This window comes from Parasteatoda tepidariorum, chromosome 11 (genome assembly GCF_982258835.1).
Source record: "Parasteatoda tepidariorum strain Cologne lab strain chromosome 11, Ptep-v5.0, whole genome shotgun sequence".
NCBI classification, from domain to species: domain Eukaryota; kingdom Metazoa; phylum Arthropoda; class Arachnida; order Araneae; family Theridiidae; genus Parasteatoda; species Parasteatoda tepidariorum.
This window is the reverse complement of record NC_141765.1, coordinates 3629754-3649560: the sequence shown is the minus strand read 5'-3', so window position 1 is coordinate 3649560 and position 19807 is coordinate 3629754. Positions and strand designations below refer to the sequence as shown.

Below are 19807 nucleotides of genomic sequence, written 5' to 3'. Positions count from 1 at the left end.
TTTTTGTTTTTTACTAGTGAAACATTTCTGATTCTACAATGTTTTTTTTTCTTTCCAATTCACAATGAATTTTGTACCCCATAAATAAGTGCTTATTCATGAATTTTAAGATAAAGATTTTTTCATTCTCCTGGGTTTTAATATTTATAATATAGCGCTTCTATTAAATATTGTTTCTGTTTGGTAATTTTTAGGTATTGTTTTTATGTAATTTGATTAATAAGTTTCCTTCAATTTTATCGTTTTTTTTTTCCACTTTGAATTGTGAACTTTTTTTACTTATAATTAGGTATTAAATATATTGCGTATTTTGATCATTAATTTTATTTTATATTAGTTAATTTTGTAATTTTTAATAAATATTCAATTTATTATATTTTAGTTTTATTTAATTAATTTTAATTTGGCTTAACTTCAATTAAATGAATACCTTCAATTAACTTATATTTCTTTTTGTGTTATAACACAAAAAGAAATATAAGTTAATTGAAGGTATATAAAATTGAAGGTATGATAAATACATAACTATAGATATGTATTTATCATTAAAATAAGTTATAATTTTTTTTTATTAATTTCGCGGTTTCACTATCGTAATTTATGTTTTTTAATCTATTTATCCCTCTCATTAATGATTAATTTTTTCAGATTAATGATTAACAGAAAATTTTAACATGCTGCATTTTTATAATTATTTTTCTACATTTTCTTTTGTTTTTAAAAACGTTAGTCAGTTGATTAAACACGATTTAATTTCAATTACATACAGATTATTATAAATAGATTGATATATGGGTGATTCTCACTGTCCCTTGTTGAAAGATCTAATACTATAATACTAAAAGAACTTTTTTTTAAAAAAAATAATAAATAGCATTGTTGTTAGCATTTTAAAATGACTTTGCACTAGCATTGACTGTTTTGTATACTTAAAAAATTTAATTGAATATCAAAATGTCATTTTCCTGGCATGTCCCAAATAATATTTCCAATAATAACTAGTTTCAAAACTTCCCATACATTTTTCAAAATCTAATTTTTTTTTTTATCTTATCCTATGTAAGCATTTCTAGAATATAAGCAGAGGGTATTGTTTACTAAAACTTCGTTTAAAATAATTTTTTCTGTCAATAATTTGTTTGTCCCATGAAAATCTCATTTTCCTGGCTACTTTTATTTAGTGATTTATAACCAAAATAGATAGTGCCTGGAATCAATATCTTATGTTAATAGATTGATTAGATACCCTCCTATCTGAACATGTCTTGTTGCATGAATAAAGAACCAATTTTCTGGCTCAAAGTCTATTTCAAAAAATTTTTCAAGGTGAGTAGGTTTTTATGCTGTCCCCAAGTAGCACAATTCACAAAAACGATATCGTAAAAACTTAGCTTAGAACATTGTACAATATCGTAGCGAAATATTGTACTATATAAAAATGAACCCCTTTTATAACGTATATTCAATATTGCAAAACAATATTGTTCGATATTGTGAAAACGTTGGGGAACGACGATCGACATCTCTCTGCATTTACAAACGTTGTACTATGTCGTCCGACATCGTCAACACGATATTTAAAAAAAAAATGCTGTGGAATGCCGACAATCGCCAAAATTACGTTATTTGAGAAAATAAAAATTAGTTATTGAAAATATTCATGCCTGTTTGTAACCTGGAAAAAGCTGATAACAAAACCGTTCTAGCTTATTTAAAATTAAATTATTTGTTATTACCAAAACTTATAGAATTTTTAAGTCTGCAGCTTAGTTATTAATATTTAATAAGTTTGGGTAGGCAGGTATATTTTACCATTATTCTAGATAATAAGCTAGAAAGTAAATAGTTTTGTTAAGATATTTCTTCTCTTTTTCAGGGTACAAGCAGCCATTTATACTGTGAAATAATTTTAATATTTTAAGTGATTTGTGCAATCATTTTTACAGCATCTATATTTTACTATGCAGATTAAAATTACAATATGTTTAATTTAAAAGGATAAACTTTTTTGCTGTGACGTTTTAGTATTATACAATCTGTATTTTACTAAAATAGTATGTATGGAAAACAAAATTCCTTATCTTCACAGCATCAGGTTCGATTTTAAGAAAACTGATTAAAAAGAAGAAAAAATGCAATAATTACACTCATATTGTCATAATAAAATAACAGGAGTCACATCCTCAGATTTCTGATTTAAAAAAGGGTAAGCTACGGTAGAATAAGCTGCAATTTAATTTACTTATAGCCTATGTCCATTAAAGTGTTGCCAAAATATCTATTAGGGCTTGAACGGTTGTCAAATGTGTAAATGAAATATACATTTTATTAAACAGTAAAGAATAATATACTAATTTCTATAATTTATTGAATTCTTTAATACAATCAATTGTTTCTAAAACAAAACTGTGTCAGTTGAGGCGAACTTAGTCTTCCTGCCTTCCCGGTCGTTGGCGGTGGCAAGAGCTTCACCAAATTTTTCAGCTTTTTCTAGTCAGCTAGTTTCTTTAAACAGTCTGAAGGTAGCAGCTGAAAAAAAATAAGACATGAACTGTGGTTAATTTTAATATTTTTAAATTAAAAGACAAATAGCTACATTGAAAACATTACATGAACTAAAGTAGAATTCATCAGCCCCCCTTTTTTTCCTTCTATTTTTGACATATTAGGGTAATTTGCTTCTAATATAACCTCAAGTTTTAGAAATATACATTTTCCACTAATAAAAAGCATTTTTTTTTTTTAAATCATGCTTATTAATTACTTTCTACAGCTATGCCAGTCTATATTAAGACAGCATTTAATGTGTACTTTAATCTGTACACATTTAATGCTATCCAATCAATCTCAAGAATCAAAAAGATTTTTAAAAATGTAATTTCAAATGTGTTGGAATTTAACACACACCAAGAAAGAAATTTTAATAACTAAAATTAATTAATGCAGCAATTTATTTAAAATAAATTTTAAAACTAAGAAAAGAAAACAATAAAAGTATCAATAATTTAAAACACTGTTTTTTAACTTTCAAAATCAATGATTTTTTTAAAAAAAATCATTTGATTTAAATCAAGCTGATTTAAATCAACAAACGCTGATAGCTAGAAGTTGAGAAAAGACGCCATGAAAAATATTACAAAACTTTAAGAGTGGCTAATTTTTGAACTTTGAAACATACAATGCTGTAAAATGTAAAAGTATTGGAGTTTAGAATAAAAACTAAGCAAAATAAAACAGGAAGGACCAGGGTAAATAATTTAAGGAACAACTAATCCATTTTAGTGCAAGATAATGACTCATGAAAAAGTAAAGTCTTATTACAAATTTTAAAATTCTAAGTCTATAAAATTACCCAAGATGGCGTTTGTAACCGCTGAGAGGATTTCAAAACACTGTTTCCTTTTTCCTTTTAATTTACAATAGATCATCGTCAATTCCAAGAAGTAAAAGAGCATAGATAGCCTTTACAGATGGTTTCAAAATAACATCTGAAAGAGAAAAAAAAAGATGTGTATATATATAATGTTTTAATAACCATTACAAAATGTACCTCATATTTTGTCATCAATTAAGACCATACAAGTAAAACAGGCACTGGCACGGGATTGCTGAAGGAAGGAATTATCTAAATTTTTATAACATTATTTCTTATTTCAGTCACTTTATTCTCTAAAAGAGTTCTTGCATTAGTTCTCTACTTTGTAAATGAGAAGCTTCCAAAGCAATGGCCTTTGCTTAAATATATTAAACATTGCAATATCAGATTGTATGTTAACGAATCCAATTATCAAGAATTCTATGTATAAATTGTGTGCGGAGAAATACCCATACCATCAAAACACTTATCCCAGTCATATTTGACTAAAGAATCACATAAGTTAAAATAAACTGCTGTTTGTAGAAAATGCAACACCATGAAAGAATCATCAGAATCAAATGAAATTTAATGCAGAAACGACTTGTACTGATACAAATAAATGATGAAATTTTCGAAACAAATTAAGCGTCCGAAATCAGTATTTGGTGCAGCCACCACGCGCTGCAATAAGTGCTGCTATACGACGTGGCATGGAGTCAAACAGATGTTGAATATCTGCTTGAGGAAGAGAATTCCATATCGCTTGTATGCGCAACCAAAGTTCGTCTTTGGAAACTGCAGGACGCGGATCACGAGTGAGACGCCGACCAACCATATCCCACACGTGCTCAATAGGCGACATATCCGGCGAATAAGCAGGCCAAGGAAGAAGTTGCATGCGTTGTGCTGAACAGAAGTCTCTAACAGTCCGCGCAACATGTGGGCGTGCATTATTCTGCTGAAAGATAGCTCCAGGGATGCCTTGAAGGAAAGGAACGACTTCGGGCTGTAGCACTTCACGGACGTATCTGTTGCTATTGAGATTACCCTCAATTCGTATCAAATTGGATCGTCCATGATACGAAATCGCACCCCAGACCATAACTCCGGGTGTTCGACCACTATGTCGTTCAATAATACACTCAGGAAGGCAGTGTTGACCGGCATAACGTCTAACACGAACACGGCCATCATGGGTCCACAAATTGAAGCGTGATTCATCTGAAAAGACAACTTGGTGCCAATCAGCTCGCCAGTCTCTGTGCTCAAGAGCCCACTGCCGACGCAGCCGTCGATGATCCGCCGTGAGGGGAATCCTGTATAATGGCACCCTTGCACGCAATCCACGGCGCAGCAGACGACGACGAATTGACGAAGCCGACAATTGTACACCTGTAGCAGTAGACCAATGTGCTGCCAGCTGCCTGGAGGAAGCTGTGCGATCATTCACCGCCATGCGGAGCAGGTGTCGATCATCGCGCTCTGACGTCACCTTCTGTCGTCCAGTGCCTGTTTTTCGAGTTGTTCGGTGCTCGTCGGTCCACTGCTTCCAAACTCGCATCACTGTGGAACTGTTCCGCTGCATACGAGCTGCTATTGCGCGATAGGAAAATCCTCCTTCTCGAAGGCCGATTATCCTCCCTCGTTCAAACTCCGTAAGTTGCTTGAATTTCTTATTCTTCCGTCGTGGAGGCATACTCAGGTCTCACTAAACGTTTGCCACTAACAAATAATCATAGACTATTTTCAACGTCCCGCTACAGCACTTTATTTATACGCTTTCAGCATCAATTCAGAGGGCGCTGCGCGCGCCACGCACGCGCGATGGCTCTGAAACTTTATTAATTTGCATAATATCCTATAATTGACATTTGCTGCGAATTTCATTTGATTCTGATGATTCCTTCATGGTGTTGCATTTTCTACAAACAGCAGTTTATGTTGCAAAGTTGGGACATATTCAGCTATGGATTGCTTTTCATTTTGATATGTACATGATATCTGCGACATTTTAGATTTTCAAATCACTGACTTTCCATCAATAATTCCAAGAAGTTGTCATGACTTACCGAAGTTACTATTTTATCTGACAATAACACTACAATAAATTCAAAAAAGCATTATAATAACATTAATTGAAATGATAGATATAACCAAAGCTGTTATACTACTCAGAATCCTTGAGGCAGAATTTGTTCGAGCTATCTGCGACAAAACTCTCTAGCACAAATATCTTTCTGCAAGATACTTTTCACAATAATAAACATGTATGTTACTAATTTAAAATAACAAAAGCTCTGTGTTTACAAAAAAAATAAAATATATATATATAACTTTTTTTAAATTGAACGTGTAATTTTTATTATAACATTACATGTAACATTTTTGCACTTTGTTGGGAGGCAGGGGGACACAGAAATTATTTCCTTCGCCTTTTGTAACTAATCATCACAATGAAAAAAATTGCAAATTATTAAATCCGCAGTAGTACTTGACGAAAAAAAAAATTTGATGACAAATTCACACGAATTGGTCACCTCAAATGAGTGTTTCGTTTCTTGATTAGGCTGTTGTATAAAAATATCGTATAAAAATTATCAGATTTAAAAACTATGGAGAAATCAATAACAATAACTGATAAAATTCGACAGAATTATTGACCTAAAAAGTAAATACCCAAATACAAGATTCAAATTTTTCAGGTTGCTTATCGGGAAATTTAAAATTCACTTGAAAATCAACATCAATAACTGACGAAAATACAGCAGAAAAAAATAAATCAATTGACGCTACTATCGACGTATATTGAGCTCGTCTAAAAGTTATTATTCAAATGCATGATTCAAATATAACTGGTAAATTCCTGTCAAAAACTAAATAAAGGTAATTTTTTTTTTAACTTTTCAAAAGAAAAAACTTTCTGCAAGAACTGACTCTGTAACGTTCAGCGAAAATGTTTCTGTGTCTCTGCAAATCTGCCACGAGGCTCTGAATCTTCTCATTCATTGATATTAAACTTAAAAATTGAGTAAAGAAAGAGTTGAAGCATTTAAATAGCTGAAAAAAATACAAAAGCAAATAACTATTATATAGTTATTTAAAGCTGCTTTTTTTCTTCTAAAAAGTGTAACATAAAGAGCCTAAACAAGAATTTTAAATTGATTAAAATAAAAAAAAAATTAAGCAAATAAAATAATTAATAAGATTCTGAAATCACTGAAGTTTAAAAGATAATTTGCTCCAGAAAGGATGTCCTTCCCTTAATTATTTAAAGAACACAATCCAAAAATTTTATATTTTAATAAAATACGACTGAGATTGGATATTTTGTTACAAATTCAGATATTCAGAACGCTGTGAATAATGTGATTCCATTTTTAAAATTAAAATTTTTCTGTTACCTAAATCTGCAATTTTTTTAAAAAAATAGTTAAGATCATGACAAATTTTGTTCAATAATGAAATCCATGACTTTCTAGGTGTGCAGATACCCTATATGTAGCCTAATAAATACATATATGTACCCAAAGAATAGCATCAGGAGAGATACCCTATTCTTTGGCACGAGTACATGGGAGAAACATTGAACAAGTTCGTCATCTTTCAAGTCATTCAGACATTTTTTTAGTCCGAGAAGAGCAGACAAATTGTTATAGTGCACAGAACCAATAAAAGTAAACAAGATCTTTGGGAATATCAGAATTGATTAATGTGATATAATATAATAGATAACAAACTTCAGTTTATGTAAGTTAAAACCCCTTCTGAAATTATGAATCACTTGATTAATGAGCTACTCGGTTCAGTAAGTAAGATGTAGACACATAAAATTTTCATGATTCAATTATTTTTTTTGTAATTTGAACATTATGGATGAGTGGTCTAATGTAAACAATAACAAGCGTCCTTAAACCGGAAGAAATTTAGAAAATTTCCGGTGTATCCCTCCGCTTATGTTATGACTACGAGGCGATGTGTGAACAAGCCTAATATTCTATGCAGTTTTGTTATTGTAATTTGGGTTCAAATCTAAACATAATTGTACCATTCATAAGAGCTTTCAGAAATGTATTGATTCTCAGAGGTCGTAAGGTCAAAAAAATTTTTGGAAAGTTAATATCTCATTGTGAATAATTCTTAAGGTTTGCCATGTTTTGTATTTCATCCCTTATTTGGCTACATTTGAATAAAATGTCGCCAAAAATATCTTTTTAAGTTAGCCTAATTAGGAAATATTCTAATGATTATAATATTAATGTTGCATCGCCACCCTAGCGCCACCTGTGAGTAAGCAGACTCCCGGACATTCTCTGCTACTATTGAAAATGCTACTATTATTTGTTTAAAAGAACTTATAGAAAAAACTGATACGTTCAAAAATGAACCAGAATTTGTTAAAGACATGATTTATTTAATCGTCGAAGAAAGAAAAGAAGCAGAACAATGCGAATGCGAAAAAGAAAAAATCAAGTTAGCCCAAATCGAAAAAGAAATCGAATTAGCATCAATTAACTCCGGCTCAAATCAAAATAATTCCGAAAACACAAACGCGATAATTACAACATCATCTTCAGATCTCGAAAGTCTAATTAAATCAGTTAAAACACTTAGTATGCCGATTCCTACTAAACCCGAAAATTTTAACTTATTCTTTCATTCTTTAGAACGCGCGTTTACCACCAAAAATGTTCCGCCAGAATTCAAATCAGAAATATTAATAAATATTCTCGGTGAAAAAGCGAATAGTATTTTACTTTACATTTCGGAAAACGAACTCCAAGATTACGAAAAAGTTAAAAATATTATATTACGAGAATTTCAGCCAACACCCCAGGAATGCTTAATTAATTTCCGAAGAGCACAACGATTACCTAATGAATCACACGTACAATTTTCTTCAAGATTGACAAGCTCTTTTGAATACTATTGTAACCTTCGTAACGTTAATGATTATAAAAGCTTGTGCGAATTAATGATAGCCGATAAATTGTTTTCTACCCTCGATCGTGAAACGCAACAACATATTGCGATACGCCAAAACGAAACTTGGTTTAAACCAACTGAACTAGCGAAAGAATGCGATGTATACTTTGTTTCGAAACGGAAATCTTTTGCCGAAATAAAACACTACCGTCAACAACCGTTCGACTGCAAGCAAAAAAATAACCCATTTCAAAGCTCTAATCGTAATTCATATGAGAGAAATTATACAGAAAACCCATCACGAAATAATCCGCGCGAAAGCTTTCACAGAAACGAAACTAATTCAAATCGTAGATTTAACTCAAATCGAGACCCTGTTTGCAAAGTCGAAGCTAAAATATTTAATGAGTCTAAGCATGAATTACAATATGAAAAAATTTTCGTTAATGATAAACTAGTTGTTCAATCGTTAGTTGATTCCGGTGCCAATATTATTTGCGTACGAGAACACTTAATTCCCTCCAAAACTAAAAGTGTCGGAACTGTTCAATTAACTTGTGCTTTCGGAAATGAAGTACAAGCTGAACTTTCAAAAATAAAATTAGCGCTTCCAAGCTTTCGTGAAAATCCCATAACAGTAACGGCAGCTGTTTGTAAAAATCTTTATTGTGATTTAATAATTCCCCCAAATATTTTGGATGATTTAAATGAAGCAAAAAAAGAATATGATCGAATTTCAAAAGAAAACATGATTTCTCCTTATTCTAAAACTAAATTTCCTTTGCCTAAAAACGAACAACAAAATACTTTCGAATTAAACTCAATGTCTAAAAAAGAAAATCAAAATTCTTTCATTTCCAATACAGAAAACGATAATTTTTCTCCCCCAGTTTCTAAAAATAGATCCGACAAGGGCGCATTACAGTCGCGTCAGTTAGACGAAGGTCAGTCTTTCTTTGAGATAGAGAATAATAATGAACCACTCCCTTTTCAAACTGAAACCGAAAATTTGTTATGCGAATGTAAAAGTACTTCTACTCAAAATTTATTTGAAAAACAAATAAATGAGTTTGATTCAATGACGTCTGCATCTAATAGGAAAGCGGGTACTACCGAAACACGTGATCGCTGCGTCACATCCAATGTTCACCGTGCTCTTTCCGATGTAAACAAACAAACCGAAACCGATATTTTTTCGTCAGCCGAAACAGAAACAAACGATTTTAATTCTTCTAATCCGGAAAATAAAGAGATTAAAAATGCGTTTATTGAAAATACAGACTATTGTTTATCTAATATAAATATAGTTTACACCGATGTTGATTTATCTCATTTAGAATCCGATACGCGTACTGAAATTGAACAACTTATTAAATCTTATAAGCCAAACAAAATTAAAGATACCAACTTACAAATGATGGAATTATTTCTTGTTGTGATTGTTTTATTATAAGGCATGGGATATGTATTTAGGATGATTGACAATGATAGCACTCATATTGATAACTTATAACATAACAATAACTTTATTCACAATACGTACATAGAACATATCAACAATAGAACATACTGGAAACCGAAACTGAAACATATAATGTAAACACAGTTGCAGTTACATCACAACCGCGATACTAGCGCCACTGGAATTACATGGAAGATCCCAACAGTCTCCCCCACTTAATTAGAGTTGAAATAACAGTTAATTGAAAACATTAGCTACTTAAAAATTGAATATGTTAAATATATAATTGAAAAATACACTTAATTGAAAATACTTAAAACAGATTTGAAATATGCTTATGACATTACGAAGTCCCTAAAGCGTGTAGGTAATTGTCTCTTTCTTTTTGGTTTTGTCACAACGTCCTGTTTGGAATTTGTTGGAAGTTCTGGAATACTAGGCTGAGTAGGTGAGGAGATCTTAGATGGTCTAGGTATGTCAAAAGACTGGGTTGGCCCAAAAGTCACACACTTTTTTTTCTCTGGAATTAATGTTGATCTTAATTGGTTTATGTGTCTCTTTAATTGCCGACCTGAGTCTAGTAAAATCAAATAATGACGTGTACCATACTTTTTCACGACTTTGCCAAACTGCCATACATTATGGTTATTTATGAACAACCTCACCTGGACTCTCTCCCCCACTGAAAAAGATCTTACAGGAGTACTGGAAACTGTTGATGGTGTTGGATGATAAGGAAAGATTGAGTTTAAACGTATGCGGATTTTTCTATGTAAGTATAATTGAGCAGGTGACTGTCCACAAGCTAGAGGTGTTGCTCTATAACGGAATAATATGTTTTGAACTTTACTTGAGATTGAGGATTTTTCAAGAAAAGAAGCTTTTAACTTTTGCTTTAAGGTTTGGACGTTTCGCTCTGCAAGGCCATTGGTGGCAGGATGTCCTGGAGCGATGAATTTTTGAAATATTCCTCGATTAGAACAATAAGAATGGAATTCTTCACTTTGAAATATTGAAGCATTATCAGATACAATAACCTGTGGATAGCCATGAAAAGAACAAATTTTTTCTATCAAAAGGATAGTTTTTGAACTTGTTGGGGCATCTTTAATGACTTCGACTTCTGCCCATTTGGACTTAGCATCAACACACACCAAAAAATAGTAATTTTCAAATGGACCTGCATAATCTATATGAATTCTGTCCCAGTTATCTGCTGGAGATTCCCACGGATGGACAGATACCTTTGGAGGATTAGACTTTGTCAATGCGCAGCCTTCACATCCTTTGACTAAATTTTCAATGTCACGATCAATGGCAGGCCAATAAACATACTGTCTTGCCAGTTGCTTCATTTTAGTTATTCCTAGATGAGTTTCGTGAAGTTCCTTTAGTATGTTTGAACGTAAGCTTTTTGGAATAACTACTCTTTCTCTTCGAAAAAGTATGCCATCAAACAATGTAAATTCTGAATCTTCAGAGTTGTTGTTCAGCCTTTCAATTATTTCCCTGAGTTCTGGATCTTTCTTTGTTTCAAACTGGATTGTTAAAGATGTTATTTTTTCACTTGAAATCTGGAAAATGTTTTCGGCACATATTTGATTTGCTTCTTCCCCTATAAATTTATCGACTGAGTTTTCGGGTTTTTGAATTGGAGCTCTAGACAGGCAATCGACATTTTCATTTTCAGATCCCTTTTTGAATTGCACTGAGTAATCAAAACTTGATAAGTAGGAAGCATAGCGAAGTAATCGTGCTGAAGTCATACGTGGTAGTCCCTTATGAGAATGAAAAATTCTTGTTAGTGGCTCATTGTCAGTAATAAGTTTGAAATGTTTACCAAATAAGTAATTGAAGAATTGTGTAACACCAAAAATAATAGCTAAAGCCTCTCGATCTAATTGGCTATAGTTTTGTTCGGAGTTGGTAAGTGAACGAGATGCGTAAGCAATAGGTCTTTCTACACCTTGTTTAGAGTGACTCAATACTGCTGCAATTCCCGTAGGGCTGGCATCTGTGGTCAGGACAATTGGTAAACTAGGATCAAAAGGAACGAGAACTCTATCACTGGTAAGTTCATTTTTCAGTTTCAGGAATGCAGATTCACAACTTGCAGTCCATAACCAAGGCTGGTTTTTTCTTAGCAACCGTCGAAGTGGGTATGATATAGTTGAAAAATTTGGCATAAAACGGGAGTAGTAAGTTACAAGTCCCAAAAATCGTTTGATTTCTTCAATATTTGATGGTCTTGGCATTTCTTGAACAGCTTGAATTTTTGTTGGCGATTTACTTATCTTATTATACTCAATAACATGTCCGAGATATTCGATTTTTTCCTGAAAGAAAGAACACTTTTGTTTATTTATGTGCAGATCATAGTCAGAAAGTCTTTGTAAGCAAGCTTCTAAATTTTCAGTACATTCTTGAAGTGTTTCACCATGTATAATAATATCGTCAAATTAAGATTCTGTTTTTGGTAACCCTTTGAGAATTTGAGAAAGAATGCGATTGAATTCTGATGGTGCTGTCTTGATTCCAAAACTAAGCCTATGCATGCGATACGTACCACGATGTGTTGAAATGGTCTGTATCATGCTACTATCTTCATCAACTTTTAAATGTAGGTAGGCTTTAAATAAATCAAGTTTACAAAAATATCTTGAATTTCGAAGACTATGAAGCACATCATCTATCCTTCTTACTGGATGATTTGATTGAATTAATCGTTCATTGACTCCACATTTGTAATCAACACATAATCGAACTCCACCGTTTGGTTTTGGAATGACAACCAATGGTGACCCCCAATCACTCGCAGGCACTAAGGATATTATTCCATCTGCCTCAAGAGAGTCCAATTCTTTATTGACGCGGTCCCGGAGAGCATAAGGAACGTCACGCTCCCTAGTAAAAATGGCTTTTGCTCCATCCCTAAGTTGAAGTGATACTTGAAAATGAGGGACGCAACCAACTCGTTCTTCAAAGAGGGGTGAAAATTTTTCCAAAAGTGAATTGAGAGGGTTGATTTGATACACTGGTGATTTATGAATTGAAGTGTTTGATATATTAGCATCTATTTGTAAAAGTTCGATTTCTAAGGCTCGAATCCATTGACGGCCTAGAATAGCTGCACATCCAGCTGGAACAATATGAAGTTCACCTGTAATGTTTTTGTTTTGAAATGCAACATTTGCATGCACTTTCCCCTTGGGTTGAATAATATCTCCAGAATAAGTACGAAAAGCAATGTTTGATTTTTCCAAGGGCACATTTAAATTTAAACGTACAAAATCAGTTTCTGAAAGTAGGGAAAACTTTGCTCCAGAATCTACTTCGAAGTGTTGTAGCTTCCCATTGAGGTATACAGAGACGATATATTTGTCAGAGTCATGGCAAACTTCAAATAAATCTATAACTTTATAGCATGGTGAAGAGCTGTGAATAGAGTTGACACCAAATGTAATATTTTGATCATGTACTTCAGTTGAAACAGCATGAAGAGAAGGTCTGGGACTGGAATTCATTGACTTTCGTGGCATCTTAATTAAAGTTGAAATGCAGACTTTACTAACATGACCTATTTTTTTGCATGAATCACATTTTAGTTTAGTTTTATTAATTCGACAATCTTTGACTTGGTGATTATTTCTGCCACATCTGATGCATAGATTTTCAATACCAAGGGCTCTATAATCTGGTTTCTGGCGTTGAGAACTAGATCGTGAACTGGAACGATTTCTATGACGTGCTGAGAAATTTGAAACTTTATTATTGTCACTTAAAGCGTAAGAAGTAGAGCGTGGAGAACCTTTTTGAGTGAGTTCTTTACTTTCGATTTTGGACGCCTCCAGAGCAATCGCCTTTGACAAGACATCATCGAAAGTTATTAAATCTGATTGTAGCACCTGTTCGCGCAACCAGTCATCACGCAATCCTCGAATGAACTGAGCCCGGAGAAAAACATCTGCAATTGTTACTGATTTATCACAGTCACATTTCACAGAAAATTCGCATTCAACTATATCACGTTGCAAAGCAGCTACAAATTCTGAAATTGATTCATGTTCTTTTTGATATATATTTAAAAAATAATGTTGGGAAACAACTACATTTTTTCTAGGAATTAGCATTTGCTTGAAAGCTTTCACAAGATTATCATGTGATAATTGTTTGACTGGTTTCTCTGGTCCAAGAAAAGCTGCCAAATTATTATAGTGTGATGAACCAATAGATACACATAGAAGTTGAGCAATTTTATCTTCATCAATAACACCCTTCATAGAACAATAATTTTCAAATCGTTCTAAATAGTATGAAAATTTTTCACGTTTTGAATCATAATTTTCAAAAGGATGCACATTAACAAGATTTACTGATGAATCAATTGACTGTTCTTTTGAAAAATGTTTTTCGATTTGTGCTATCATTGCTTGTTGTTGCTGATTAAATGCAGCAATAAATGTTTGGAATTGTTCAGCATTCATTATTTATATATTGAAAGTTTGAAAAAATAGTTGAAAATTTAAATTAATTGCAGTACCTGAATTCAATTACTTGAAACATTTCCGTTTTGAAATTTCATCCATTTTGAAGTTTCGTTTTTGAACGATCTTGAAATTCTATTGATTATTTCTTCTTATTTTTCTCCTCGTCGCCAAAACTGTTGTGATTGTTTTATTATAAGGCATGGGATATGTATTTAGGATGATTGACAATGATAGCACTCATATTGATAACTTATAACATAACAATAACTTTATTCACAATACGTACATAGAACATATCAACAATAGAACATACTGGAAACCGAAACTGAAACATACAATGTAAACACAGTTGCAGTTACATCACAACCGCGATACTAGCGCCACTGGAATTACATGGAAGATCCCAACATTTCTGAAAGTTCGTCCGATTACGCCGCACCTTTGGTTCTTGTTAAGAAAAAAGATCAGTCAACAAGAATATGCGTAGATTATCGCGCACTTAATTCCAAAACAATTAAACAGAGATTCCCATTACCACTCATTGATGACATTTTCGATAGACTTCAAGGAGGAGTGTTATTTTCCAACCTTGACCTTAGGAACGGTTATTTCCATGTTTCAATTGAACCAGACAGTCGCAAATTTACCAGCTTCGTAACACCAACTGGACAATACGAATTTAACAAAGTTCCTTTTGGCTTGTGTAACTCTCCCTCAGTATTCCAAAAATACATTCAAATTATTTTTAAAGATCTTTTAAATGATGGTACTGTTATAATTTATATGGACGATATCATAGTGCCTTCTAAAAATAAGAGTGAAGGAATTGAAAAACTCAAAAAAGTATTTGAAGTAGCTTCTAGTTATGGTGTAGAATTTAATTTCAAAAAGTGCAATTTTCTTCAGCGTAGGATAACCTTTCTTGGACATATTATTGAGCAAAACACCATTCGCCCTTCAGCAACTAAGACAACCGCCGTCATGAACTTTCCAGAACCCAAAACAACTCAACATGTTCAATCATTTTTAGGACTAACCGGATACTTTAGAAAATTTATCAAAGACTATGCACTAATTGCAAGACCTTTAAGCGACCTTTTACGAGACAAAGTCAAATTTATTTTTGGCCCTGCACAGAAACAAGCTTTCATTTCTCTGAAACAAATTTTATCATCTGAACCTGTTTTACATCTGTATCAGCAAGGTACTCCATTACAACTCCACTGTGATGCCAGTGCTAAAGGATTTGGTGCTATACTCCTTCAAAAGGACTCTGAAAACAATTTCCATCCCATACAATACATGAGTCGTAAAACTTCTCCCCAAGAAGAGAAATATTCCAGCTACGAATTAGAAGTTTTAGCGATAGTTACAGCATTAAAAAAATTTAGACACTATCTAATAGGCACAAAATTCCAAATATATACAGATTGCCAGGCGTTTCAAAAGACAATGACCAAAAAAGATCTACCACCCAAAATAGCACGATGGGCACTCTTCTTAGAAGATTTTGATTACGAAATACTTCATCGGCCAGGTAAACGAATGCAACATGTAGATGCTCTTAGCCGCTATCCAGTTATGGTAATACAATATAATGAAACAACACAGAAAATCAGAGAAGCACAAATCAATGATGAGTTTACAGCAAGTATAAAGCAACTAATTAATAATTCTTCAGCACCTGATTATACATTAAAAAACAATGTGCTTTACAAAATAGTCAATGATCAAGAACTTTTGGTTGTTCCACTTGACATGCAAAAACAAATTGTACAACTTGAACATTCTAAAGGACATTTTGGCATAAATAAAACGGAAAATTTGCTAAAACAACAATTCTATTTTCCAAACATGCGAAAGACTGTTGAAAACGTAATTTCCAATTGCATTCCATGTATACTCTCATCACGTAAAGTAGGAAAACAAGAAGGTTTCTTACATCCCATCCCAAAAGGAGACATTCCTCTTGATACATACCACATAGATTTTCTTGGTCCCTTACCCAGTACACATAAGAATTATAAATACATTTACACCGTCGTCGATGCTTTCACCAAATTCTTATGGATTTATCCAGTCAAGTCAACATCAGCTAAAGATGCCTTGGAAAAACTACAACTGCAACAAATTACTTTTGGAAATCCAAGAAGAATCATATGAGATAAAGGATCCGCATTCACCTCAATAGAATTCAAAAAGTACTGTGAAGACGAACAAATTGATCATGTCACAATCACCACAGGTCAACCTCGTGGGAATGGACAGGTGGAAAAATTTCATGCTACGATAATCTCAGTCATCACCAAGTTATCCCTTGACAACACCAGCAAATGGTTCAAGCATGTACCAGCAGTCCAACGTGTAATCAACAGCACTGTTTCTTCAACAACAAAGTTTACACCCTTCGAGCTCTTAACAGGAGTTAAGATGAGAAATAAAGAAGACCTGCACATCAAGAAAATCCTCGAAGAAGAGCACATACATATTTTACTTGAAAATCAACAACAAATGCGAAAAGAAGCAAAAAGCAATATACTTGAGATGCAAGAAAAAACCAAGCACAATTATAATACTAGACGAAAGACAGCAACGAAGTATAAGCTCCACGACAGAGTTGCCATCAAACGAACCCAATTCGGGACAGGTTTGAAACTTCGACCAAAATTTTTCGGTCCATACACAGTGACAAAAATTAGACCCAACGATAGATATGATGTTCACAAGATCGGTATAGGAGAAGGACCAACTGTCACATCCACATCAGCAGACTTAATGAAACCGTGGGAAGATCCATAAACTTTTTCTTTCTTTTTTTTTTTCATATGAACTATGAACTTTTCAATTGTGCAAGAACTCTTACACTGACTTTCGATTTTTTTTAAAAATTTTTAGTGCAAGAACTTTTACACAGACTCAAATTTTTAAAAAAAAATTTTTTTTTTTTATTTTCATTTTGGATTTTATTGCATAAATCAAAAATTAATTGAACATATTTAACTGATATTGATGACAAATTTCTATTTTAATGATCAAAATATTCATATTGATCGTATTTTTCAGAAGTGAGATAAAAGAATTTGTGGATTTATATATTTGAAAATATCTTTTTATTACTTATTTAGAATTAGTTTAGATTTAAATTTTCATAAATTTATTGTTTTATATTTCAATTGAATTGTCAAAATATTTCTGTCATCAATATTTTATGTTAATTACCTTTAATAATGTTTAATATTTACCTTTGAAGCAATTAGTCGGAGACCGACTAAGTCAGGATAACAGAGTGTTGCATCGCCACCCTAGCGCCACCTGTGAGTAAGCAGACTCCCGGACATTCTCTCACTGAACGGCTACGGGGAGCGAGCTCATTAAGATGTTCCAGCTCTAATTATTTTGTACTGCCATTTAAGTGTTTTTTGTCATAATAAAAGCTTTAAAATGCAACCCTAGACTGCTTTGAAGCTTCATCGACACTCCCCGTCCGTAACATTAATATGATAATGCTGAAGTTTAAAGGCTGAAAGGAAGAACTCGGTACATGTGAAATACTGCAAAAGATATGATGCAATAATATGATGGCGCTTTTTTTCAATCTGCGGCGTAAAAATATATCAGAAGCAGTAACCCGGAAGTCTTGAAAGAGCAATTTTACCACTAGCGCCACCACCCTTAGCTTTACACGATTACCCATCCATATATTAATTAGATACATTAAGCATAATATTAAATAATAATTAAACACACACACATATATGTATATATATATTTACTGCAAACTTGTACGGTTAAAAAGAAAACTTCTTACTAGCAGCAACATTAGATATCTTATTAAATCTTCAGTAGACATATTATATCAATCTAGTAGACATACTATAAATCTTCAATTTAAAATTTCGAAAAAAAAACATTTCAATCTACCATGACAAATTAATAATTAAAAAATATGCAAATATGATCCATTTGTTAGCTCACTTAGCTTTTAAATTTTTAATTAGTTCAAGTATTAAAAAATATTTTTCATCGAACGTACAAGTTGGCAGGTGTGAAAAAATATAAACATAAGCATGCCAGAAGGCTTAACACCTCCAAACATGTTATAAAATTTCGCCACTGTTTGTAAATATGAGAATTGAATAACGTGATATAATTAAATAGTTAAGCAGCCTGGACAAGAAAAAGGAGGAAATCAATGTAATTCTTGCAAGATATAATTATATATATATATTAAAAACAGCACATACCTGCCAAGATCAGAAAATTCGCTCACTTCAACAAGGTGCATTAATTCCCCTTCATCTTCAGCTGGTTTGAGTTTTCGGGCTCGCTAAATCGAAATAATTTTTATTCCATTTACTTTATGCGCTAAGGTATAAATCTTATGAGACGGAATTAGATTTAAATATAAGTAGAGAAAAGATAAATTGATCGCAGGTGTAGGGGAAAATGATAAACAGCATCTTAACGGGTTAAAGTTACGGTTCCGAGTGGAATAGATTATAGATTTCAGTATTTAGAGAAAACGATCGATGTCGTGACAAAAACACGATTGCAATATTGATATCAAATATTGTCCGGGTGTGGTTCGGATATCTCTAAATTTATATTTTAAATTTATTTTTTGGAATTATAATAATTTGACGTCATTTTTTGTCTTTTAAATGATTAATTTTGATTTAAGAACACAATAAAGTTTTAAATGATAAGTTTTACAAACAGATTTTTAATGTGAAATCGACGGGAATCGTACAATATCGTACACATAATTTCGATTTTCGCCAATATTGACAATGTCGGTCGATGTAGACTAAAGCTGTTACAATATCCCTGTGCTACTTGGGTCATTTTCCTGGCTTCTTGAAATCATTAATAACAAAAACTACATATTTATCTGAATTATTTTAAGAAATACTGTTGTTTTCTGCAGAATATAAACGTCTTCGGCCAAAATATTAAATTAAAGTAAAGTTATATGCTATAAAATGGCGAATTTGTCATTATCCTGGCTTATGAATGCCAGGACATTGAAGTGTGACCAGAAATTCTTTTTATCTGCTAATACTGTAAAGAGGGAAAGCAAATATTAACCTAATACCAAGTTTATGTATGATTGTAATATGTTTGGATGTAATCAAAGTTATTTATTTAATGATTGATTATTATCATGGGTGCAAGTCTTCCGTCCGCAGGACGGATTTCCGTCTATCGAAAATGTCCGCGGACGGAGGCAAGACGGTGCTAATAATATTTCTCCATATTAATTATAATTTCTAAAACTCAATAGATGGCGCTCTGCGCAGTAATGTAAAATCATTAGTTTTCTAATCAGTTTCCTCCATGACACTGTACCATTCTCATCATCCTTTTGTTATTAAATATATATATTATGTTAAAAGGCATTTGTTATGATTGAAACCCCGAGATCTGAGATCATATCACCGTATTTAATATTGGCGCACCAACCTGGAGCTAAGAATTTGATTAAAGGTGAGTGCACTTGATTTAAATAATGGATTCATACGATGATTTGAAAAATAAAAGGAAAACAATTCTCTCTTTAACAACTCGATTGATAAC

The 19807-nt window shown here is 32.6% G+C and overlaps 1 protein-coding gene and 1 long non-coding RNA gene across 2 annotated transcripts; both read right to left on the bottom strand.

Moving 5' to 3' along the window:
• Nucleotides 1–2353: 2353 nt before the first annotated feature.
• On the bottom strand, nucleotides 2354–3880 carry LOC147801186 (uncharacterized). The gene is made up of 2 exons (XR_015430321.1): nucleotides 3353–3880; nucleotides 2354–2529 (listed from the first exon to the last, which is right to left on the bottom strand). It is a non-coding gene; the product is annotated as an uncharacterized LOC147801186 (long non-coding RNA).
• Nucleotides 3881–12202: 8322 nt separating this feature from the next.
• On the bottom strand, nucleotides 12203–14023 carry LOC147801185 (uncharacterized). Its single transcript, XM_087155175.1, has one exon. The coding sequence runs from the start codon at nucleotides 14021–14023 to the stop codon at nucleotides 12203–12205; it is 1821 nt and encodes a 606-aa protein (XP_087011301.1).
• Between the last annotated feature and the right edge of the window lie 5784 nt (nucleotides 14024–19807).